The 23644-nt window shown below is 57.1% G+C and overlaps 2 protein-coding genes and 1 long non-coding RNA gene across 5 annotated transcripts; 1 reads left to right on the top strand and 2 right to left on the bottom strand.

The window, feature by feature from the left end:
* Positions 1-2017: 2017 nt before the first annotated feature.
* LOC127465184 (skin secretory protein xP2-like) lies at positions 2018-5730 on the top strand. Its single transcript, XM_051775694.1, has 3 exons — positions 2018-2261; positions 2376-2804; positions 3087-5730. The coding sequence occupies exons 2-3, from the start codon at positions 2429-2431 to the stop codon at positions 3830-3832; spliced, it is 1122 nt and encodes a 373-aa protein (XP_051631654.1). The 5' UTR covers positions 2018-2261; positions 2376-2428; the 3' UTR covers positions 3833-5730.
* LOC127465186 (uncharacterized) lies at positions 4350-12711 on the bottom strand. Its single transcript, XM_051775695.1, has 6 exons — positions 12390-12711; positions 11857-11979; positions 10148-10319; positions 5610-5677; positions 5425-5477; positions 4350-4436 (listed from the first exon to the last, which is right to left on the bottom strand). Exons 1-6 carry the CDS (start codon positions 12709-12711, stop codon positions 4350-4352), a joined length of 825 nt encoding a protein of 274 aa, XP_051631655.1.
* Positions 12712-13352: 641 nt separating this feature from the next.
* LOC127465185 (uncharacterized) lies at positions 13353-21227 on the bottom strand. 3 transcript variants are annotated; one of them, XR_007901915.1, is made up of 7 exons: positions 19934-21227; positions 19706-19837; positions 19080-19284; positions 18633-18762; positions 14397-14438; positions 14004-14079; positions 13353-13560 (listed from the first exon to the last, which is right to left on the bottom strand). It is a non-coding gene; the product is annotated as an uncharacterized LOC127465185 (long non-coding RNA). The 3 variants fall into 3 exon arrangements; XR_007901914.1 differs by lacking the exon at positions 13353-13560 and having other exon boundaries at positions 13568-14079; XR_007901913.1 differs by lacking the exons at positions 13353-13560; positions 14004-14079; positions 14397-14438 and having other exon boundaries at positions 16863-18762.
* Positions 21228-23644: the final 2417 nt, after the last annotated feature.

A 23644-nucleotide genomic window follows, 5' to 3' on the forward strand; every position in this document is an offset into this window, starting at 1 on the left:
CCCCCCCACCCACCCCCCCACCCTCCCCCCCACCCCCCCCTCCCACCCCCCCTCCCACCCCCACCCCCCCCCTCCCCTCCCCTCCCCTCCCCCCCCCCCCACCCCCCCCACCCCCCCCTCCCCTCCCTCCCCCCCCACCCCCCCCACCCCCCCTCCCCTCCCTCCCCCCCAACCCCCCCTCCCCGTCCCCCCCCCCCCTCCCCCCCCCACCCCCCCTCCCCGCCCCCCCCACCGCCCCCCCCCTACCCCCCTCCCGCCCCCCCCTCCCTACCCTCCCTCCCCCCCCCACCCCCCTCCCCGCCCCCCCCTCCCACCCCCCCTCCCACCCCCCCCCCCGCCCACCCCCACCCTCCCCTCCCCTCCCACCCCCCTCCACCCCCCCCGTCCCCCCACCCCCCTCCACCCCCCCTCCCCGGACCCCCTCCTCCGGAGGGGGCCCCTCCCCAAGACCCCCCGGCCCCCCCAGCCCCGGGGTCGCTCTCGGCAATAGACCCGCACATCTCCACACCCCGCGCCGCCCATTGCCGAGAGCGAACCCGCACCTTTGCCCCCCGCCCGCGGAGCCCCCCGTGTGATGTCGGGACGGGCCGGAGCCCCGGCGGTGTCGGGCGGTGCTTGTGAACTGCAGGGGGGGACCCGCCGAGCGGGACCGGCCCCGTGGAAAGGGGGATCCAGGGGGGGCGCCGGCTCCGGCCCTCGCGGCTTTATTAAAACCGGCGCCCCCAAGCCCGCGGCTGCGGGGACACGGCCCGGGGGACAGGGGGGCGGACGGCACGGGCGGGGGGCAAGGACGGAACGGGGGACAGGGGGGGTCGGGCTGTGCAGCGGAGCAGGGAGGGGCGAGCAGGGGCGAGCGGGGGGCCGGGCTGTGCAGGAGGGCAGCGACAGGGGCCGGGGGCAGGCGGCGTGCGGGGACGGGCAGGGTGGAGGGGCGGGAAGGAGAGCAGGGAGGGTCGGGTTGTGCAGCAGGGGCCGGAGAGGGAGCGGGGCCAGGCCGGCTGGGGGACTAGGGAGGGCGGAGGGCGGAGGGGTAGGAAGGAGGGCTGGGCGGGTCGGGCTGCCCCGGAGGGGCAGGGAGGGGGCGCAGGGGACGAGCGGGTTGGGGAGGGATGGAGGGGGGGGCTAGGGGGGAGAGGGAGGGGGGGGGTTTGGGGGGGGGGAGGGTGTGGGGGGTAGGGGGGGGGGAGGAAGGAAGGGGACGAAGGAACGGGGACAAAGTAAAAGAAAAGAGAAAAGGAAAGGGAAAAAGAAAAGCAAAGAAAAAGAGCCGCGGCAGGGCGAGGCCCGCGCGGCGATGCTGCCCCTCCGCGCACTGCCCGAGCAAATGGGAGCAGGGCCGAGTTGCGGCGCTTAAAAACCCCCGCCCCGACCCGCCCCCGCCCGTGCCCGCCCCGCGCACCTGGACGGGCTCCTCCCCTCGCACCTGTGCGGGCCCTGCCCCGGGCCCGGCCCCGCCCCGGCCCCGCCCCGCCCGCGCCCCTCAAAAGCGGCAGAGCCGCGCCTGCCCCGCCGTTGTAGAGGAAACTCGTCCCGGGATGCGGCGGGAGCGATCGGCGCTCGGGGCCGGAGCCCCGGCCCGGGGGCTGCTCCCGGCGCTACGCCGGCAGCGGAGAGCGAGGCTGGCGATGGAGCTCGGCATCAGGACCGGCAGCGGAGGATCGAGGTTGGCTTGGGGCTGGGAGGGGGGCTCGGCGTCAGGACGGGCACCGGGATCGCCGCCCGTGCCCCGGCGCCGCGGGCGGGAGGAGCCGCTCCGGGCCGGGCGCTGGGGCCGAGCCCGGCGGGGCCGCTCGGGCCGGGGCTCTGCCGGGGCCCGGCCAGGGCAGAACGGCGGCGCTTTCGTCGTGCAGACGCGGAGCCGGGGCTGGGACCGGCCGGGGCGCGGGGACACGCCGGGCCGGCCCCCGGGACCCCCCGATCCCGCCGGGCCCGCAGCGCTGCCCGCAGTGCCCCCCGTGCGGTCGCAGCCCTCGAGCTCGGGCACCCCCCGAGGCCACCGCAGCCCCCCCCGGCGAAAACATCGCTCGCCTGCCCCTTCCCCGCGGCCCCGGCGGGTTCCCGCCCGCAGTGCCCCCCGGGGCTCCGGCCACGGCATCGCTCCAGCCGCGGGGAGCTGCGGTCGTGCCGGGGCAGGCAAGAACGAGGGCAGCCCTTTCCTCCTTCCTCCCGTGCTCCGGGACCCCGAGCAGAGCTGCCTGTCTGTCCCACAGCACTTCTTTGCCCCGCCATCCACAAGGGGTAGCTCATCTGACGCCTGCCAGGTGAGACCTGAGGCTCTCCTTTCCCTCCCCCGTTTTCTCGGCAACTCGCACCGTCCCGGGGCAAACCCTCTGGTTTTTCAAAAGCCCACTGAAACGTTTCATTTTTATTTGCAGGCGAGGAGGGTCCTGCCTGGGAGGGAAACGGCTGCAGAAGAGGAAGCCAAGAAATGCTCCAACCGGACGCTGCCGCGCGAGTCAAAGGAGGGAAGGACCGCAGGGAAATAGTCAGGAAATGCGCTTTTATTCAATCTCTGCAGCTCTCCCTCCCCCGCACGAGCCCTTCGCAGCCACGGGTCGGGGAGCGCGGCCGGCTGGGCTGTGCCCGGCTGGGGACGGGCACCAATTCATCACTGCCCTGCTCAGGGAGGTTTTCCGGCCCCGTCCGGGATTCACCCGAAGGCTGCAAAGGTGCTCGTGCGACGTCCGAGCTCGTTTCCAGGGATAAAGGAGCCAACCCAGCCCGGAGGGGTCCCTCGCTCCGAGGCAAAGGCGTTGCTCGAGTGTCGCCGCCTGGTCCCGCCTGCGGGGGGGCGTCTCCTCCAGGTGAGCGTTCGGAACCCAAAATGCCGGGGGGGGCTCAGGTCGGGGCCGCTTTTCGGGCCCGGAGCTGGACGGAGCCCTCGGCGGCTCCTGCTTCCCGCCAGGAACGTTCTCGGGGCTCGCTGAGCAGTCCCAGCTGGGCAGGGAACACGGGCCGGGAGGAGGCCGGAGCGACAGAGAGCGACCCAGGGGGATGGAGGGGATGGAGGAGCTGTGCCCTGCCCTGCCCTTCCTATTGCCAGGGGATGGAGGAGCTGTGCCCTGCCCTGCCCTTCCTATTGCCAGGGGATGGACGAGCTGTGCCCTGCCCTTCCTATTGCCAGGGGATGGAGGAGCTGTGCCCTGCACTGCCCTTCCTATTGCCAGGGGATGGAGGAGATGTGCCCTGGAGCTGTGCCCTGCACTGCCCTTCCTATTACCAGGGGATGGAGGAGCTGTGCCCTGGAGCTGTGCCCTGCACTGCCCTTCCTATTGCCAGGGGATGGAGGAGATGTGCCCTGGAGCTGTGCCCTGCACTGCCCTGCCGGCGCTCCCGGCGCTCCGGAGCTCAGGCAATGCCGCCCGCAGCCGCAGGACTCCCAGCACAGCCCGTGGCAGCCGGGCTGGAGCAGCTCCGGGCCAGCGCTTCCATCGGCAACCAGATGGATTTGTCTGGCGAGCAGGGCTCGTCTGCCAAACGCACGTCCCAGGGGTGGGAACCGGCCACGGGCACTGCGGTGGGCACGGACAAAGGGCTGCCCGCGGCTCCTCAGCCGGGGGCTGCTCTGGACGGGCCCCCTGAGATGCCTCAGCGCCCTGGACACGCCCCAGCGCCAGCCCAGAAGGACCCAGAGAATCCAGCCGGCCCTCGGCAGTGTCGGCACGGCGGGGCTGCAGAGCAGCGCGGGCAGCCATTCCCAGGGCCCACCTCCCAGAGCTCCCCCGCGCCCCCCGCGTGTGTCCCGCCCGCCCCAAATCCCTGCCCTTCCAGCCGGAGCCCAGCAGCCAGCAGCAGCCTTAAAGCCAGGGCCATGTGCCCTCAGCGGCACTAAATCCCGAGCGAGAGCCCTCGGAGATGCCTGAAAAGAAAAGGGGATGCTCAGAGAAAGTTGGGCTTGGAGGCAATTCGCAGTTTTTCGGGGACCCAACCGCAACCGCAGAACCCGTGGACAGCTGGAACAGGTGGGGCAGAGCCGAGGTGCCCTGAAGGCAGGGATGTGCATCCCTTTCCTCGGGGAAAAGAACTCGCCGGGGCCGCTCCCGAGGCTCCGAAGGGACAGCGGCTTCCCGGCCGGAGAGACGTCCTCGCCCGTGCTCAGGGGCTGCCTCGCCCCGGGCCGGGAGCGCGTCCGGCCCCTGCCTTCTCCCGGGCCAACACATCCCCTGGAGCCTGGCCCGGGGCGGAGAATCGGCCCAATTCCAGGGAACTCGCTCAAGTCCCCCCAGGGACACCAGCGGGGCCGGGGCAGGAGGGTTACAAACAGCAAAGTCGGGGCAACATCAACCTCGCCTTGTCCCGATCCCGCTGAGCAAACCTGGAACCGCGGCTGCTTCCCGGCAAACCTGGCCTTAAAGCGGCAGCTCTGGGGGGGAATAGCCGGGCTCCAGGAGGCACTGGGAGGCTGTTCCAGCAGGAATTCCCCATGGAATTGCGGGCTGTAGGTAGAATTCATTCAAACCTGCAAAGCTGAGACCGGAACCCAAACCTGGGCCCCCCGCAGAGAACAATATTTTGTGCTGCCCTGTCGGCAAAAGCCCCTGCACTGAGAGATCTTGGCAGCCTGAGGGAGGGCATTGTCTGCATCCCAGCAACCAGCATCTCCCAAGGGGGCAATCCAAGTCCCAACCAATTCCTTTTGTGTTTCCCCAGGGACAGTTCTTCTCTACTCCCAGCAGGTTCCTTAAGGAGCCAGATACTCCAACAATCCCCTCGTTTGACTTTCTAGGTGAATTGTGCACAAGCCAGTCCCCCGTTCCCTATCCAGGCTGGGAGTGCTCGTGCCCTTGGCACAGTTGGCTCTGGCTGGGCAGGAACTGAGAGCAGGACACGGGGCAGAGCGGATCAGCTGCCCAGGGAACCTCCAGGAGATGAAGCTACGGGATCCTCATTCCAATCAAGGGAACACATTCTGCCTCTGGCAGAAGCCGGGAGCCAAAGCAGATCCCACCGGGCCAGGCTGGGGGCAGCAGTTGGATCCACTCTGGGGGAAAGCCCCTGTGCCTGCCAGGAGCTCTGACTCTGTTTGTCCTGCCAGCTCCTGACCAGTGTCAGGGGCCCTGGGAGGGATTCAGAATCCAGAGAAACCCCAAATCCTACTGCAGAATTCAATCAAAGGAAGAAAACCATTCTTGTCATAAAAAGCTTAAAAAGCTGTTAAAAGTTCTAGGACAGCAATACTGGGATTCCCAGGAAACTTAGTAGTGTCTTGGTGCCATTTCAATGTATCTTTAGTCCCTCAATGAGCAGCTTGGAGAACTTCCCCTGGGATTTGGAGGCTGAGCAGGGTTTGCTTTGGATTGCCTGGCACCTCTGGCTCCAGCTGGTGCAAACACAACTTGGTCCAATGTGGTTAAACACACTTCCCTACAAAAAGAGTGGCTGTATCCACTAGAAATTACCCCAAGTTTGCAGCTAAGATGTTACCTCTGTCCCAGCTAAGTTATCCCAGGTTTTCCTGGCTGGGGGCTGCAAGGAGGCTGTAAATTGAAAGGCAGAAAGAGAAGATCTGTCAGCAAAAGGCACAAAGAAGGGGACAGGTTTCAGAAAACATTTCTGCAATCTAATGAATAACTCTTTCCAGTTTCCCAGGGAGAAGAACAGGAACTCACAGCCACCAAGGCCTGACAGTCCCCTGCAGCCAGAGCTCAGCACACAGCCAGAGAGGCAATTCCAGCATCTAAAAGAAAAAAAAAAAAAAAAGAAGAAAAAAGTGATTTATTTTGTTTTAAAGTTCCTTTAAGTTGTTCAAAGCAAAGCAAGCCTTGCTTTGGTTTCAGTTGGGTGAACAGTGAGCGGTGGGCACAGGGCACGTCATTAATGCCCAGGGGATGGGGCTTTGTGGGGGAAGAGCAGCTGATGGAGTTGCCCAGTCCAATTCCTGCCCAAGGCCTGATGGCCCAGGACAAACCCTCTGGCAGGCAGTGGTTTTGTTCCCTCTAATGGTCAGTGCCCCGTGTGTCCCTGTGGGCAGTGCCAGGCTGGGGACAGGCACACAGAGCTGGCAGCACTCTCTGCCCCAAACAGCCTTGGGTGGCAGCGCAGCCCCGGGGATCGAGGGGGCTGGAGGCGGCCCAGGAAAGGCCCCCCCCGCTCCCCCCGGGGCAGCTCCACAGCCCCCCTGCCCTCTCTGCCACGGGGGCCCCGCTGCTCCCCCGGCTGGCACAGAGCCCCCTGCCCATGGCTGGCAAATCAGGGCCAGGGCTCGGCCTCGCTGCAGCCACCCACACAGGAGCAACTCAGGACTCAGCCCAACATTTCCCTGCTTGGCCACTGCAGAGACCCTCAGTTCACCTCAACAGGTTCCTTCTCTTCCCAGCAGATCACCTGAACTTTAACACCCACAGTTTTCTCTGTCTCTCACCACTCATCACCTCAGGTTACCTCAGTGTGTTCATTCCCTGCCCTGGAGAGAATCAACCTCCTTTTTAACCCCTAAACTTTCCCCTTCCAGCCCACTCCTGATTACCTCTTCTTGAACACAAAAGAGTCATTCTCTTCCCTAGAGATTACCTTCTTTTTAACCCCCAGAGTCTTCCCTACTGCACACTCCTGATTACCTCTTTTGGACCTCCAAATATTTATTCTCCACCCTGGAGAGGTTCTCAAGTGTTACCTGTCCACTGATGACTGCCTTAGTTGATCCCAAAAGGTTCATTCTCTCTGCCAGACACTGCCACACATTTTACCCCCAGAATCCTCTCTGGGCCTGCTGGAGTGTCCACTCCTGGTTGCCTCCTCTGCACCTCTCAGGATTCATTCTGGACCCTGGAGATGACCTCAAAGATTTCTGCCCTAAATGTCCCCACCTGGCCACCACTGATTCCCTCAGTTGACCTCCTGATGTCCTTTCTGTCCCCTGGAGATCATGGCCAGGCTTCCCGAACGAAGATTTGGGAAGGGCTCTACCCACCTTTGTCACAAGCGTGCTGGTGGCTAAAAAGGCCAATATTAGACAGGCACGACCGGTTGCAAAAGGCACAGCAGAGAGACTCCTTAGGTGGTATATTCTGCAAGACACGGTTCTTTCTGCGGTGTCTTTTCTCCTCAGGGTGATCCTGCTGCGTTCTCAAAGGCATCAGCAGCGTCAGAGATGCTGTGTCTCCAGACCTCCCGACTGGAGGCCAGAGCAGACCAGTTATGATGATCAATATGGCCAAGGCTGAGATGTTGTTTCAGGGAGACCTTGTGTCTTCTCTTCGGGGCTCCTCTCTTGTGGCAGCCGGTGGCAAGTTCACCACAGAGCAGGATCTTAGGGAGGGGGTGGTTGGTCCTTCATCCTGGAGACGTGTCCTGCCCAGTGCAGCTGTGTTCTCAGCAACATGGCCTCAATGCTTGGGACTGCTGCTTGTTCTAGAACAGATGGATTGGTCACATCATCTGACCAGTGAATGTTTAGGAGCGTACAGAGGTAACCTCATTCAAAAGCCCCAGAGTTTTAACTCAAAATATTCGTTCTCTGTCCTGGACATTACCTCAAGCTTTACCCCTGTAATTTTCCCTACAAGTCCACAACTGATTACCCCAGTTTACCTCAGGATGTACATTCTCTGCTCCACGTGACCTCAAATTTTACAAACAGAATTTTTCCCTACCTGCCCAACACTGACTGCCTCACTTTACTCCAAGTTATTCATTCTCTCTGCTACAGATTTTACTCCCAAAATTCTCCTTACCTACCCACATGTAATCAGCTCCTCTGTACAAATACATGTTCATTCTCTAACCTCGGGGCTACCCCAAGTTTACCCTAAAAACACTCCCCAACTGTCCACCACTGAGTACCTCATTTATCCTTCAAAATATTCAGTCTCTACCCTTGACATTACCTCAAGTTTTACCCCCAAATATTTCCCTCCCTGCCCACGGCTGACTGCTTCAGGTCACCCCATAATGGTCATTCTCTCTGGGATAGATTGCCCCACATTTTACTCCCAACATCTGCCTTACCTGTCCACGCCTGACCAGGACGTTTGTACCTACAGAGGGTCATTCTGCAACCCACAGACACCTCAAGCTTATCTCAAACCTCTCCAGACCTGTCTGCCACCGAGTGCCTCATCTTTACCTCAACAGGTTCCTTCTCTTCCCAGCACATTACCTGAACTTTAACACCCACAGTTTTCTGTGTCTCTCACCACTCATCACCTCAGGTTACCTCAATGTGTTCATTCCCTGCCCTGGAGAGAATCAACCTCCTTTTTAATCCCCACAGATTTGACCCCCACAATTTTCCCTACAAGTCCTCCACTGAGTACCTCATGTTCATCTCTCAATATTCATTCTCTACCATGCAGATTACCTCAGATATTCCCCCCCCGGTTTTCCCTACGAGTCCACAACTGATTACCCCAGTTTACCTCAGGATGTACATTCTCTGCTCCACGTGACTTCAGATTTTACAAACAGAATTTTTCCCTACCTGCCCAACACTGACTGCCTCACTTTACCCCAAGGTATTCATTCTCTCTGCTACAGATTGCCCAGATTTTACTCCCAAAATTCTCCTTACCTACCCACATGTAATCACCTGTTCTGTACAAATACATGTTCATTCTCTACCCTGTGGGCTACCCCAAGTTTACCCTAAAACACTCCCCAGCTGTCCACCACTGAGTACCTCATTTATCCTTCAAATTATTCAGTCTCTGCCCTGGACGGTACCTCAAGTTTTACCCCCAAAGGTTTCCCCCCCTCCTGCCCATTGCTGACTGCCTCAGTGTCCATCAGGAGGTACATCCTCTCTGCTACAGGTGACCTGAAATTTTACAAACACAAATTTTCCCTACCTGCCCACCACTGACTGCCTCACTTTATCTCTAAATGTTCCTTCTGTTCTCTACAGATGAGATCAACTCTTACACCCAACATTTCCCTTCCTCTACATCACCCATTTTCTCTTCCTGACGCCCCAAATTTCCCTTCCATCCCTACACATTCCCTGAGTGTTTCCCTCCCAAGCATCCTTCCCTTCTTCCCTGTTTAAGAACTCACACTCCAGCCCCAGGCTCTCCACTCCCCCCTCAGTGGGACCCCTCCAAAATGCCACCTCCCTCCCCTCTGCAGCACCTCACCTTTTCCTTCAGAAACAGTTGCTGGGTCCCCTCGAAATTATCCCAAGTTTGCAGCTACAAATGTCACCTCTGTCCCTGCCATGTTCTCCCAGGTTTCCCCAGCTGGGAGCTGCAAGGAATTCAGGCCAGTGAATGGACATCAGGGAACAGCTGTACATGCAAAGGCAGAAAGAGAAGATCTGTCAGCAAAAGGCACAAAGAAGGGGACAGGTTTCAGAAAACATTTCTGCAATCCAAGGAATAACTCTTTCCAGTTTCCCAGGGAGAAGAACAGGAACTCACAGCCACCAAGGCCTGACAGTCCCCTGCAGCCAGAGCTCAGCACACAGCCAGAGAGGCAATTCCAGCATCTAAAAGAAAAAAAAAAAGAGAAGAAAAAAGTGATTTATTTTGTTTTAAAGTTCCTTTAAGTTGTTCACAGCAAAGCAAGCCTTGCTTTGGTTTCAGTTGGGTGAACAGGGAGCGGTGGGCACAGGGCACGTCATTAATGCCCAGGGGATGGGGCTTTGTGGGGGAAGAGCAGCTGATGGAGTTGCCCAGTCCAATTCCTGCCCAAGGCCTGATGGCCCAGGACAAACCCTCTGGCAGGCAGTGGGTTTGTTCCCTCTAATGGTCAGTGCCCCGTGTGTCCCTGTGGGCAGTGCCAGGCTGGGGACAGGCACACGCAGCTGGCAGCACTCTCTGCCCCAAAGACACTTCTGGCCTCCTTGGCAAACTGCCTCTGACACTTGGTTTTCTCCAGCAGAAATTAAGGAATTGCTCCTGGCAGTTTGGAGAAAGTTATCCCAAAGGGAAGGAAAGAACAAATATTCCTGTCAGAGCCCTCGGGATCTGCTGGGCTGAATTGGGAAGGGCACATTTTCTGCAGAGCAAATACAGGACAACCTCAAACACAAAGCCCAGACTGTCCAGTGGGGCGTGAAAGCACCACTGGGACAAAGCTCCACTCTCCCGATTCTTTTCAGGGGCTGCTCCAACCCAGCTCTGAAGCTGCCAAGCCCAAACTGTCCCCAGCGCTCTGGAACAACAGGATCTTCCCAGGGATGATGCATTGGAAGCACAGCCCTCATTCTCACCCTCCACACGCTCCCAGGCTCACCCCAAATTCAGGACAAGGGGCCAAAGGCCACTCGGGCCGGGGCTCTCTCTGTCTCTGCGGGCTCAGGGACTGCAGCCACCAGGGCCCTCCAGCACGGACAGCCTGGACCCAGAGCAGATCCCTGGGGATTAGCAGCGTCCTGGGCATCCCTGGAGACAGAAACCATCAGCCTCTGGGCTAGCACTTCATTGCCAGCACACACAGCCTGCCACATTTAGGGGGGCAGCTCTCGGACCACAAAGCCAGTCTGACCCAGTTCTCTTGGGCACCAACAGGGACTCCACAGACCCACAGGAATGACAATCTTCTGCTGCTTTGACAAACTTCAGCCCAGCTTTGCAAACCTCAGTCCCTGCAGCTCCTGCTCTCCAGGGCCCCTTCAGGGCTGGCTCCAGTTCCCTGGAGAACCTGCCCCAGCCCCACTCTGGGCCAGCCTGAGCAGAAGCCACTGGGCTGGACAAGGAAGAACCCTCCCCTGGCTGCTGCAGCTGGAGGGAGATCCAGCTCCAATGGAATCCCGGGAACAGCCTCCCAGATGGTCTCTCCCCAGCCCTTGGCAGTGGCTCAGAGTGGCAGCAGCTCCAGTGCCAGCTGGGTCCCTGCACGAGTCCTTGTCCCAGCCCTGCCACAGGGACACCCACGGGAGACACCCACGGGCACACAGGCCTTGCTTGCACAATTCCTCACCCACAGCTGAGGGAAAGCCACACAATGTGAAGAAATAACCTGTGCTGAGAGCACTCATCACTCCAGTCCATCAGGACTTGGAGGCAGTTGGGTAGGCAACAGACCCAAATTCTAATCCTACCTCTAAATTTCTAACAGGTTCTCTTAGAAAGATCCTGGACAGGAACTCAGACAACAGAACCCAAACACTGCACATGCAATAGCAGAAGGTTTGCCAGGAAGAACAGAAGTTCCTTGTTTTCCTTAACACCCTGGGACTGTAGGACCCAATCCTTACAACCAAGTCACACCAGAGATGTGATTAATACTTAAACCTCTCCCCCATGGGTCTGTCTCAGAGAACTGGGCCAGCCCTGAGCTACTCCCAGGTGCCTGCAGTGCTTTGGGGAGGGGCAGGACAACACCCCACTTCTGCTTGGAAACATTCCAGGTGAGGAAAAGCCACTTCCCTTCTCTCTCTCTGACCCAGAACCAAAGCAGTCCTGCGGGACAACACGGACTATGCATGGAAGGCCCGAGTCAGTGGGGGAAAAACCCTAAACAAACCAAACCACCCCAAATTTCAAGGTAAAAACAGGCTGCTTCCTTAACAGGAGCACACCAAACTCATTGAAGCCAGAGAGGAAATTACAAACAAACAAACAAAAGACCCAAAGAGATGCTTTGCACTGATACACTCTCTGGTTGATCATTCCAAAGGAAATTCTCCACAGATCAGAAGCAAGTACCAATACTTTGTCCTCTACTGAAAATTAATGACTTGAGGGGCTGGACGTGTCCAGTGAGGGTTCAGGGTCTGGTGGGTCCTTTCTGGCTGATCCTGACCGGCCCAGGCCAAACCCAACCACCCCCCTGGCTGCTCCATCCCAGACCTGGGGGCAACATTCAGACAGTTTGGAAATACTGCCCTTCCCTGCTGCTCCCTCCTTCCTTACACATCCAGTGCCCAGGGAGCAAATGCCAACACCAGGAGGAGAGAAAGGTGTCCCTGTGACTTACCCCACCCCACGGGCAGCACCAGGAGCCCCCAGCCCGGCCGGCGGGGCTGCAGCCTCTTGCCTTTGGCTGCTCCCAGCCCAGGGCACTTGGCAGAGCTGGGCTGGATCAGGGCTTTGGCCTGGCCTGGAAGAGAGGAGAACAAGGCAATTAAGGGCACTGGGCAAGTCAAAGGCTCCTGCCCTTCACCCTTCTGTTCAGTTGCTCACTAGAGTTTTAGCCATGAAAAATCCAGGGGGGACAACAAATGAAACGTGGCCTTTTCCAGCATTTTTATTCCTACCTGTTTCAGGCACTAAAAGGAGGCTCATCTTTCTTACTGCATTCCTTGCCCCATTTGAACAGAACCCTTTTCATTCCAAACCCCCCTTGGGAGTCAGTCAATCCTCTGCCATTGGACTTTGGACAGAGACACCTGGGACGATGGAGCCCAGGAAATGAGGGAGAGAAACCTGACAGGGAAAGGATTCAAGGCACTCCAGAACTCAGAAATGTGTTCATGCCTTGCCAGCCCACCCCAATTCTGTGCCACCCACCTGAGCTGGGCAGGTGAGGCCAAGGCTCCCCTTCCTGCTGCCAATCACTGTCCCAGCACACGGATCCCCGTGCTGGGCAGCACTTGGAAAAACTTGGGAAAGGCAAAAGGAAAATGGCACTGCCTGTCAGAAAACATGTCTGTGAACAAACCTTCTGGACAAATGTAATCCCATCCCTCTGCTCCAATAAACACAGGGCAGGCAGGTCTCTCCAGCCCAGGGAGAACAGGAAGGAGAACTGCAGGAACACAGGCAGGCACGGGCAGCTCTTGGCACTGATTCCCTGCAGACCTCTCTGCACTTGGGGCTCTTGGCACCTCATTTATAAAGAACGGGGTGGCAGCAGCCCGGGAATGCCCCTCAAAAACAGGGGCCTGGGCAGCTGGAGATTAGATTAGAGGAGGGGAGTTGTGAGGGGAGACACGGAGAGAGAACAGGACCAGGGGTTGTTTGGGAACAGGCTGTGTGTCCAGCAGGGAGGGGAACTGGAAACACGGGAGGCTGGAGGGAGGCAGGAGGTGAGCACAGGCCTGCCTTGGATGGATCCTTTTTCCCTTGGCTCAGAGGCCTCAGCTCCACCCTGTCTGAGAGCAGCAGGGAACTGCTGCAGGGGAAGAGTTCCTTTAGGCACAAGCCAGTGATGCAGCCACTGGAGCAGGGGAGAGGAACTGACACCAAAATGACACAGTCACCACTGAAAGGGACTTTATTGAGCTGCAACACAAACACCTTCACAGCAGGCCAGGGCAAGGGGTGCCCCCAGGACCACCAGCACAGCAGCTGGGCTTGCAGGAGCACCATCTTCTCAAGGGATGGAGCCAGGGCTGACAGTTGGGATCTATCCTAAAGATGCACTCAGGCATCAGGGCCAAGCCCTGCCCAGTCACTGCAGACAGTTCAGCCCCAGCAGCAGTGGCATTTTCTGCCTCTCCCTCCACTAGCATTTGGGAGCCAACAGCTCAAGGCTGCGGAATTTCAGCTTCATCAATGTTTTACAAAGTTGTACTTCCTGAGAACTGGTGCATTTTTGAGTATTCCTGACTCTTCCAGGGCTGCACTTGCCAGGATCCTTTGGGCCTGGTGTTTTGCTGACAGACAGGGCACTCCAGAAAACAACTCCTCCCCAGTCATGGAATAACAGGAACAGCCTAAACACAGTCCAGCACACGGGCTACAGATTTAGGGGATACAAAAGGCAATGAGCAAGGCAGAACTGTGGCTCAGCAGAAATGCCCCCCCCCGGCCCCCTCCCGCTCCCCCCCAGCCCACACGGCAGCCCCGGGGCAGCCGATCCCGCAGGCTCCGGCCCCGGGACAATTCCTGCGGGTGCCTCCACCCCAGGGGAGGCTGCGGGGCGGCTCCAAGGGGGTCCCGCTGGCCAGGCTGTGCCCAACAAAGCCGGCTTTAGGCCAGGCCTGGCACTGTGGGGCCGTGGGCACGGGCAGGTTCCGTGAGCTCCCCGTTGGCCACCCCTGGAGCGCTGGGCAGGCGCCCCGGCGGGGCCAAGGCTGGAGGGCACGGAACAGCTGCACACACCTTGGCTGCCTTGGCCCAGCACACACCCACTGCACCTGCAGCCTTTAGCCAGGGCCCCTGAGCACACCCAGCCCTTACCCTGCTCCTCAGGGCCAGCAGCCCCGGGGCTCAATTCTCAGCCAACTTCTCATCCTTTCCTTCGGTCCTTTGATCCCTGGGCAGGGCAGAGACACGGGAGAAACAACTTCTTATAATTGATCCCAGAGACAACAACTCCATTTTGTTCATAAAATCAGTATAATTACTGATTTAATCAGTGGATGGATTAAAGTGTTCAAAAACTTTGTAGCAGATGGTGAGAATCCTGTAAATATGTCCCACCAGTGGTGAGCAGAGACTTGTTCTACCTGATGCCCAAAGGTCACTAGTTGACCCCTATAGTTACTGTTTGCATTTGGTGATCAAGTCTTATTATTGCCCTGCAAATTTGAAATTTGTGTTTACATCCAAAGAAACCCCTGGTTTACTTACATTGAAGTGGGTTATTTTTCCAGCACGATATCAGTTGGTGCACTGCAGCAATTCAGGAGACAAAATCCAGTTAATTTTTGCAGTCCAGGATGTGAATACAGCCCTCCAGAGCAGTTCACTGGTACTCATTAAGTCCTTCTGTACCTCCTTTCTTTGTAGTACAATATACACACCATGTCATGTGCACTCAGCCCAGTTCCTAAGTTACTGGTGTTCCCCGGTGCACAACAATTACATCTTGGGGAACCATTAGAGAGCTGCCCAAACTCCCCATCACATTCTGGAGTGAAGGGTGGGGGGTAAATACAGTGGGCATCCCTTGTGCTCCTAAATTCAGCACTCGGGATACACCTGGCCCAGCTCTTTGCCATTGGTTACCAAACAATTCCATGTCTCCACTGCCTACAAATCCAATACCAGCTCCTGTTCCTCCCAGCCCCGTGTCCCCCCAGCCTCGCTGCCTGGGCCAAGATGGGAGCACTGGAATCAGAGTGGGGAAAGGAATTCTGTTATCCTGATGATGTTGGGCTGCAGGACACAGGCAGCAGGTACCCAACAGTTGGACCAATATTCTCCTCGGGAGGATGATGCCCAACTGTGCCATCCCCTGCCCAAGCTGATCCCTTTGCTCTTTTGGCAGCACTGACCCAGAACAGCCCAGCAGGCAGAGCCCAGGGCACGGCCCTGCTGCTGTGACACTGTGGCTGGGACTGGCACCGCTCACCCAGGGGGACAACGATGCCAGGGAGACCCCCCGGAGCCAGCACCATAAGGGAAACTCCAGCCCTGCATGGCCACAGTGCTCCCAGCCCCTGGAATCACATCCATCCAATCCCACTGAGGGCACCAACAGCCGCCCCCACAATGAGCCCGACAGCCCCCGGCCCTGCCAGAGAGTGCCCCGGGCACAAAGGGAGACTGACCCCTGGGCAAGGGCCACTTGCTTCCCGGGTCACCTTGGCCTGGGGGCCTGTTTGGGAGCTGCTTTTCCATCTCCATCCAAATCAAACCAAGTCACCCCACCCAGGCACCTTTTCCAGGGCACTGCCCGGGCCAGCAGCATCGCCCAGAGGGACCACAAGGGCTCTGAGGATGGCCAGGATCCACAGTTTCTGTAAGATATCAAGCTACAACATGGCAATATCATTCCCTCCACTAACATTTATTCACACAAACATATTCCCATTTTCCTTGTCTGCATTTAATCACTAATCCCGTGATGGTGTCACTTGGGAGCCAAGTAGCCAAACCACTGCCAACTGACCCCAAATCCCTACAAACCTGACACTGCCCTAGTTCTTCCTGTTTCGTTCCCACAGGTACAGTGTCTCACTCAGCACCTGGACTACTTTTGCCTCCCCCCTTCGTGACTTCAAACTCCCTCTGGCACGGGTTATAAGCTCCTGCTTTCCCAAAGTGCTTCCCACTGACAGATGGGGCTGACCCAGCAGTGAGCCATGCATGCTCCCCCTCTGCTCCCAGCACTTGCTCTGGGGCTTCTCCCCATTTCCCAGTGATTCGTGCTCACTGTCCAGGGGATCTACACTTGTTGCTTCAACCACAGGGCCAGTGGCAACTCCCTCCCGAGGCCTCGCTCCTGCCCCGCCCCCTGCTCTGGCTCTGGCTTGGATCCACCATCTCCAGTCCATGGTGCTGCCTTCCTGAGCAGGGCCTGGCCTGTGCACCCTGGAGGAGCTTTGTACCCACGGCCTTCTGGGGATTTCAGGCCCTCTTATCATTTGTTGAGTTGCCACTAAAGCCCAAGAACATACTCAGAGCCACTTCTCCAACGGGGGCTACCTTGGGCTGGCTTCCAGTAACTTCCTATTCCCAAATCCTAAAGGCACTCCTTCCTACCCTACTTCTGCCAGAGGCTACAACTGACACCATTACCACTGGCAGGATCCTTTAGTTCCCCCTCTCTGGCTCATATTGGCCACAGGTCCAGAGCCTGTTGAATTGCTCCCTGAGCTGGTTCCAACCCTCCCTGCTGCTCATTTCCCACTCAAACTCACAGATCTGTCCTGGGACTTCATGGCCCAGGCCAAGGATTGGTCCCAATCTTGTTGTCACCAAAAGCCAAACCAACCAATAAACTGCTGGGCTGCCACCTTGCTCTGGGGGTGACAGAGCCTGAAGTCTCCTGCCTAGTCCTGGGCAATACTTCCTGGGGAGCACAGCACCACTGAGTTCCTAAAAATATCACAGGTTGGGCAGGTGCTTGGATTTTGTCTGGATTAACTCCCCCCCTTCCTTTCCATGGGCTGCCCTACTCATTGTAATGGTGCTTGTACTCCCTGAACCAGTCCCTCACCCATCCAACCATCCCTTGTGCCCTCTCTGGCAAGGACAGTGGGTCCAGGTGTTCTGCCACGCTCCCAGGGCACAGGGGGGGACTGTGGAGCCACCCTCGAGGGGGGAAACGTGCCCTACCTGCCCTGCCCAGGGAAAGGGAACTGCCCCAGTGCTCCCCAGCACAAGGCACCCTTGGAAATGTCCACTGCAATGGGACACTCAGGGACAGCAACAAGCACTGCACGAGGCTGCTCTGGCACAGGACCAATTTTAGCCTCAGCTTTTCTCTGGACCACTTCACTTTGTTTGCCACCTCATCCTGCAGTCAGAACTTGCTGTCCTTGCAACCTTTCAGGGTGACCATAAATGACAGAGGCCTCTGCTCCAGCACCCACAAGGGCCTGATCCATCTGACAGGATCCATTTTTCCAGGGAATTCAAAGCTCCACCTGAGGACCAGGGTCTTTTCTCACCCATCCCTGTGCTGCAGCTTGGCCTCCATCTCACTGTGCTTTCAGTTCCCTCCATGGTTGAACACTGGCAGCCCTGGCCCTGGGCGGAGCTCGGCATCCTGATCCCATCCCTCCTGGCCCCCGGAACCGCTGACTCAGCAATGGGGGCCCTCCATTGCCAAGGGCACGGGCCCGTCGGGGCTCACGGGGGGAGCAGGAGGGCGAAGGCTCCAGCCCTGCTGCTACAACCTTCCACCACTACAGCCAACACAGGAGCCTCCCCAGCCCTGCCTCCCAAGGCATCCTCAACAAACCCAGCCCAGCTCCACAGGACAAACTGCTCCCTGTCTGCCCAGGCCAGTCTAATCCCAGAGGCTCCCAGGTCATGCAGGACAACTGCCCAGGGGATCAGAGACTCCAGTCCATCTCTTCCTAGCACAGGTTTGGCTGAGTTTGGCCAACAGACAAACTGAGGAATTCCCCAATGTTTTCCCAGTTTGACCCCTCTCACACCAATCACCTTAACACTGCCAGTCCTTAATTCTCCCTCTCTTGGGTTAAAGACTGAGCAAGTTGGACCTGTGTCTGAGCAGGACATGTGCAAACCAAATGCTGGGGACTGGAACACACACCTGGCACTCCTGCAGCTCTCACAGTCACATTCCAGAGAAAACAGCCAATTGCACCCTCACTGCTCATTTCTTAATCCCAATCCCACACTTCTTTGGCACTTGGAGCACCACTTTTAGAACCCAATTACAGCCCATTAGAGAGCTCCCTGTCTAGCAGGGACAGGGACCCCTGGGATACTCTCAGCAATGCCTGAATCCATGGCAGGGACCTTGCTTTGAGCTCCCCAGGGCCGGGCACCCCGAGGATCTCCCCGAATAATCCTTTCGGTGCGCGCTGGAGTCCTCGGGGTGCCCCAACCCGGGGGGCACCAACAGCACTGTCCCTCCAGGGGCCAATTTGGTCCTAAACTGCAGGGGGATCTTGCCTGTGTCCCAGACTGGTCCGGGGATCTGAGGCCCTTCCCGAGAAAATCTCGGTGCCGGCGTGAAGGGCCGGAGATCCCTTGGAGCCACGGGAGAGCAGGCACAGAGTCCCTCCTGGGGGGCAATTCTGCTGCCTGAAATCAGCTCTTCAAAGAAGCCTCTAAGACTCAATTGGTGAGTTTTGGAAACCAGGCATTCCTTGCTTACAACACCCTGCCATGATCCCAGCCCCACGGGGGTCCTGGCAATCCGCTCCCAAAGGGCACACACAGGTGTCTCCACTGCAGCTGATGGGAGGGGTCAGCATTACAGGAGGGCTCATTTTCCTTCCCTGCATTCCTGTTCCACATTCAGGACAATCCCAACACTTATCACCATACACACCTACCCTTAGAAGGTTTCCAAGGGGCTTCACCGAGGGCCTTCCCAGGTCTGCTCTGTCTGGAGCCCTCCAAGTCCTCAGTGCCTGCCTGAGGAACCTCAACACAACTCACCTGCTTACACAGCAACTTGGTGCTGCTTGCCTGCTGCCTCACTTCCCTTCTTCCTTCTTTCTTCTCCTCCCTTGCTTGGTCCCTTTACATCCCTGGGCTCAGCTCTGTGCACTTTCCAGGCTCCATCCCACTGCAAAAAAGATTAGCCCTTGTTACATCTCAACACTCAGAGAGCATTCCCCCTTTTGCCTTGACACTGGGCCATCAGGCCAGGGTCTCCTTAATTAAAGCACAGTTTGACTCCTCAGTGACAACAACTGACAGCCCTGAATCCTAACACAGGCGGAGACAAACACGGATGGGAACTCTGAAGGATCCACTTTGTCCTGCTCACCAATCCAAAGGAGCTTTCTGAACTCAAGAATAACAGACCCCAGGTCCTTTTTCTGCAACTTTACCTGCTATAAATGTGACCCACAAGACCTGCAAAGGCCCTTCCCACTTCACCTGCAGGGCTGGCAGTGCCACCACTGGACACGGCCCCAGTGGCTGGGCAGGAACAGAGGGGCTGGGGCGTCCAATCCATCGGCCCAGGCGGCACCAGGAGTTCCTGCAGTTCCTGAGGGGAGAGCCTCAAGCCAACAAAGGGTTAGGGAGAGCATTTGAAACTTCAATATGTAGATCTCCTGGAAGATGGGGAGGTGGACAAGGCCTACTGGGGCAACAAGGACACACTCAAGGCTACCTATTCAAAGGATCTAGCAGCACTCAAAAGCTATCACTGTCCTTCTGTCAGGGGGAACTCAGCAAACTCTCTTTGCCAAGAGCCTCCAGGAGCATTTCCAGCTTTTGGGGCTCCCTTTTAACCGTTTTTCCCATCCCTGGAGCTGGGATTGTCACCTGCCCTACAGGGGGAACAGCCCACAGAGCTCCCTTGCAGGGATGCCATTAACACAAAGTCCCTTCTCAGGGGGGTCACTGCACACCTTGTCCTTTGTTTGCCCTCCCCACCAAAGATGCTTCCAACAGTTCTGACACACCTGCTAGACCCAGAGCTCTCCTCAGGGAATGCTTCAGCTGCTTAAAGGCTGCCCTTGCACCATCTATTCAAAAAGTTGCCGTAACAGTCTTACCACACATCCCGAGGGAGCAATGCAGAGTCCAGCCCGTCCCACCATTCCCAGCAAGGCAGTTCATGGGCTGTCTGGGGCTCAGGGAGGAGTCAGGGGGCTTCTCTTCTTCCTGCCCGATTTCCAGATTTTCTCCTGCAAAAGCAAAGGTATCTTGGCTTTCCTTGATCAAGGAGAGGCAGCAAAGGTCATCTTTTCAAACCTATACTGGAAACTGCTCGAGGCTGTCACAGGGGTTCTCTCAGGTCCTGCACTAATCAATCCCCTTGGCCATTGCTTTTCTTGGCAGGTTCTTGCATTCACCTTCCACAAGCAAACCAGGAGGAGCAAATTCAGCTGTTCCTGCAACCAATCCAGTCTGGCATTCTGATTTTAAAGGATACTGGGTTGGCCTTACCTGGAGAGATCCCACATCAGGGGTAATACCTACAGGTTCTGCCCTCTTCCACTCTCCTGCAGCTCCACTGGCCCACACCACAGGAACAACTGCAGCTGCCACTTCAGTGGGGGCCTTGCTGCTGACAGGAGTTATTCCCTGCACAACAAGAGCTGCTGCTTGGACACATTTAGTTTCAGCAATTACAGTGTCAATAGACCCAGTTTTCAATTGCATTTCTGTCTCAACTTTCCCAATCAATCTCTTCCTAGCACAGGTTTGGGTGAGTTTGGCAAAGAGACAAACTCAGGAATTCCCCAATGTTTTCCCAGTTTGACCCCTGTCACACCAATCACTTCAACACTGCCAGTCCATAATTCTCATTCTGCTGTGTTCAGGACACAGGAAATTTTTCTTGTGTCTGAGCAGGACATGTGCAAACCAAATGCTGGGGACTGGAACACACACCTGGCACTCCTGCAGCTCTCACAGTCACATTCCAGAGAAAACAGCCAATTGCACCCTCACTGCTCATTTCTTAATCCCAATCCCACACTTCTTTGGCACTTGGAGCACCACTTTTAGAACCCAATTACAGCCCATTAGAGAGCTCCCTGTCTAGCAGGGACAGGGACCCCTGGGATACTCTCAGCAATGCCTGAATCCATGGCAGGGACCTTGCTTTGAGCTCCCCAGGGCCGGGCACCCCGAGGATCTCCCCGAATAATCCTTTCGGTGCGCGCTGGAGTCCTCGGGGTGCCCCAACCCGGGGGGCACCAACAGCACTGTCCCTCCAGGGGCCAATTTGGTCCTAAACTGCAGGGGGATCTTGCCTGTGTCCCAGACTGGTCCGGGGATCTGAGGCCCTTCCCGAGAAAATCTCGGTGCCGGCGTGAAGGGCCAGAGATCCCTTGGAGCCACGGGAGAGCAGGCACAGAGTCCCTCCTGGGGGGCAATTCTGCTGCCTGAAATCAGCTCTTCAAAGAAGCCTCTAAGACTCAATTTACAATTTTTATAAGCCAGGCAACCTTTTATTTCTATGATATTGAATTATCCCAGCCCACCAGGTGCCTTGACAATCAGCTCCCAAAGGGCACACAGAGGGGTCTCCAGTGCAGCTGATATGGCAGCATTAGGAGAGGATTTATTTTCCTTCCCTGAATTCCTGTTCCACATTCAGGACATTTCCCAACACTTATCACCATACACACCCACCCTTAGAAGGTTTCCAAGGGGCTTCACCGAGGGCCTTCCCAGGTCTGCTCTGGCTGGAGCCCTCCAAGTCCTCAGTGCCTGCCTGAGGAACCTCAACACAACTCACCTGCTTACACAGCAACTTGGTGCTGCTTGCCTGCTGCCTCACTTCCCTTCTTCCTTCTTTCTTCACCTCCCTTGCTTGGTCCCTTTACATCCCTGGGCTCAGCTCTGTGCACTTTCCAGGCTCCATCCCACTGCAAAAAAGATTAGCCCTTGTTACATCTCAACACTCAGACATCATTCCCCCTTTTGCCTTGACACTGGGCCATCAGGCCAGGGTCTCCTTAATTAAAGCACAGTTTGACTCCTCAGTGACAACAACTGACAGCCCTGAATCCTAACACAGGCTGAGACACAAACACGGATGGGAACTCTGAAGGATCCACTTTGTCCTGCTCACCAATCAAAAGGAGCTTTCTGAACTCAAGAATAACAGACCCCAGGTCCTTTTTCTGCAACTTTACCTGCTATAAATGTGACCCACAAGACCTGCAAAGGCCCTTCCCACTTCACCTGCAGGGCTGGCAGTGCCACCACTGGACACGGCCCCAGTGGCTGGGCAGGAACGGAGGAGCTGGGGCGTCCAATCCATCGGCCCAGGCGGCACCAGGAGTTCCTGCAGTTCCTGAGGGGAGAGCCTCAAGCCAACAAAGGGTTAGGGAGAGCATTTGAAACTTCAATATGTAGATCTCCTGGAAGATGGGGAGGTGGACAAGGCCTACTGGGGCAACAAGGACACACTCAAGGCTACCTATTCAAAGGATCTAGCAGCACTCAAAAGCTATCACTGTCCTTCTGTCAGGGGGAACTCAGCAAACTCTCTTTGCCAAGAGCCTCCAGGAGCATTTCCAGCTTTTGGGGCTCCCTTTTAACCGTTTTTCCCATCCCTGGAGCTGGGATTGTCACCTGCCCTACAGGGGGAACAGCCCACAGAGCTCCCTTGCAGGGATGCCATTAACTCAAAGTCCCTTCTCAGGGGGGTCACTGCACACCTTGTCCTTTGTTTGCCCTCCCCACCAAAGATGCTTCCAACAGTTCTGACACATCTGGCAGACCCAGAGCTCTCCTCAGGGAATGCTTCAGCTGCTTAAAGGCTGCCCTTGCACCATCTATTCAAAAAGTTGCCATAACAGTCTTACCACACATCCAGAGGGAGCAATCCAGAGTCCAGCCCATCCCATGATTCCCAGCAAGGCAGTTCATGGGTTGTCTGGAGCTCAGGGAGGAGTCAGGGGGCTTCTCTTCTTCCTGTCTGCTTGCCCCATTTTCTCCTGCAAAAGCAAAGCTTTCTTGGCTTTCCTTGCTCAAGGAAATGCAGCAAAGGCCATCTTTTAAATCCAATACTGGAAAATACTCCAGGTTGTCATTTCAAGGGGTTCTCTCAGGTCCTGCACTAATCAATCCCCTTGGCCACTGCTTTTCTTGGCTGGTTCTTGCATTCACCTTCCACAAGCAAACCAGGAGGAGCAAATTCAGCTGTTCCTGCAACCAATCCAGTCTGGCATTCTGATTTTAAAGGACACTGGCTTGGCCTTACCCATAGAGATCCCACATCAGGGGTAATACCTACAGGTTCTGCCCTCTTCCACTCTCCTGCAGTTCCACTGGCCCACACCACAGGAACAACTGCAGCTGCCACTTCAGTGGGGGCCTTGCTGCTGACAGGAGTTATTCCCTGCACAACAAGAGCTGCTGCTTGGACACATTTAGTTTCAGCAATTACAGTGTCAATAGACCCAGTTTTCAATTGCATTTCTGTCTCAACTTTCCCAATCAATCTCTTCCTAGCACAGGTTTGGGTGAGTTTGGCAAAGAGACAAACTCAGGAATTCCCCAATGTTTTCCCAGTTTGACCCCTGTCACACCAATCACTTCAACACTGCCAGTCCATAATTCTCATTCTGCTGTGTTCAGGACACAGGAAATTTTTCTTGTGTCTGAGCAGGACATGTGCAAACCAAATGCTGGGGACTGGAACACACACCTGGCACTCCTGCAGCTCTCACAGTCACATTCCAGAGAAAACAGCCAATTGCACCCTCACTGCTCATTTCTTAATCCCAATCCCACACTTCTTTGGCACTTGGAGCACCACTTTTAGAACCCAATTACAGCCCATTAGAGAGCTCCCTGTCTAGCAGGGACAGGGACCCCTGGGATACTCTCAGCAATGCCTGAATCCATGGCAGGGACCTTGCTTTGAGCTCCCCAGGGCCGGGCACCCCGAGGATCTCCCCGAATAATCCTTTCGGTGCGCGCTGGAGTCCTCGGGGTGCCCCAACCCGGGGGGCACCAACAGCACTGTCCCT

Source organism: Manacus candei, unplaced genomic scaffold, assembly GCF_025592945.1.
Source record: "Manacus candei isolate 608988 ecotype Guabito, Panama unplaced genomic scaffold, ASM2559294v1 h1tg000332l, whole genome shotgun sequence".
Taxonomy (NCBI): domain Eukaryota; kingdom Metazoa; phylum Chordata; class Aves; order Passeriformes; family Pipridae; genus Manacus; species Manacus candei.

What these genes read in the sequence shown, in the direction of transcription:
- LOC127465184 (XM_051775694.1), top strand. Translation starts at nt 2,429, where the DNA reads ATGCTCCAACCGGACGCTGCCGCGCGAGTCAAAGGAGGGAAGGACCGC. An exon ending in CGGGGGGGCGTCTCCTCCAG is followed by an intron (nt 2,805 to 3,086) that starts GTGAGCGTTCGG and finishes TCCTATTGCCAG; the next exon opens with GGGATGGACGAGCTGTGCCC.
- LOC127465186 (XM_051775695.1), bottom strand. Translation starts at nt 12,711, where the DNA reads ATGAGGTGCCAAGAGCCCCAAGTGCAGAGAGGTCTGCAGGGAATCAGT. An exon ending in GCCTCACCTGCCCAGCTCAG is followed by an intron (nt 11,980 to 12,389) that starts GTGGGTGGCACA and finishes CCTCTCTTCCAG; the next exon opens with GCCAGGCCAAAGCCCTGATC. An exon ending in ACTGTCAGGCCTTGGTGGCT is followed by an intron (nt 5,478 to 5,609) that starts GTGAGTTCCTGT and finishes TTCAATTTACAG; the next exon opens with CCTCCTTGCAGCCCCCAGCC.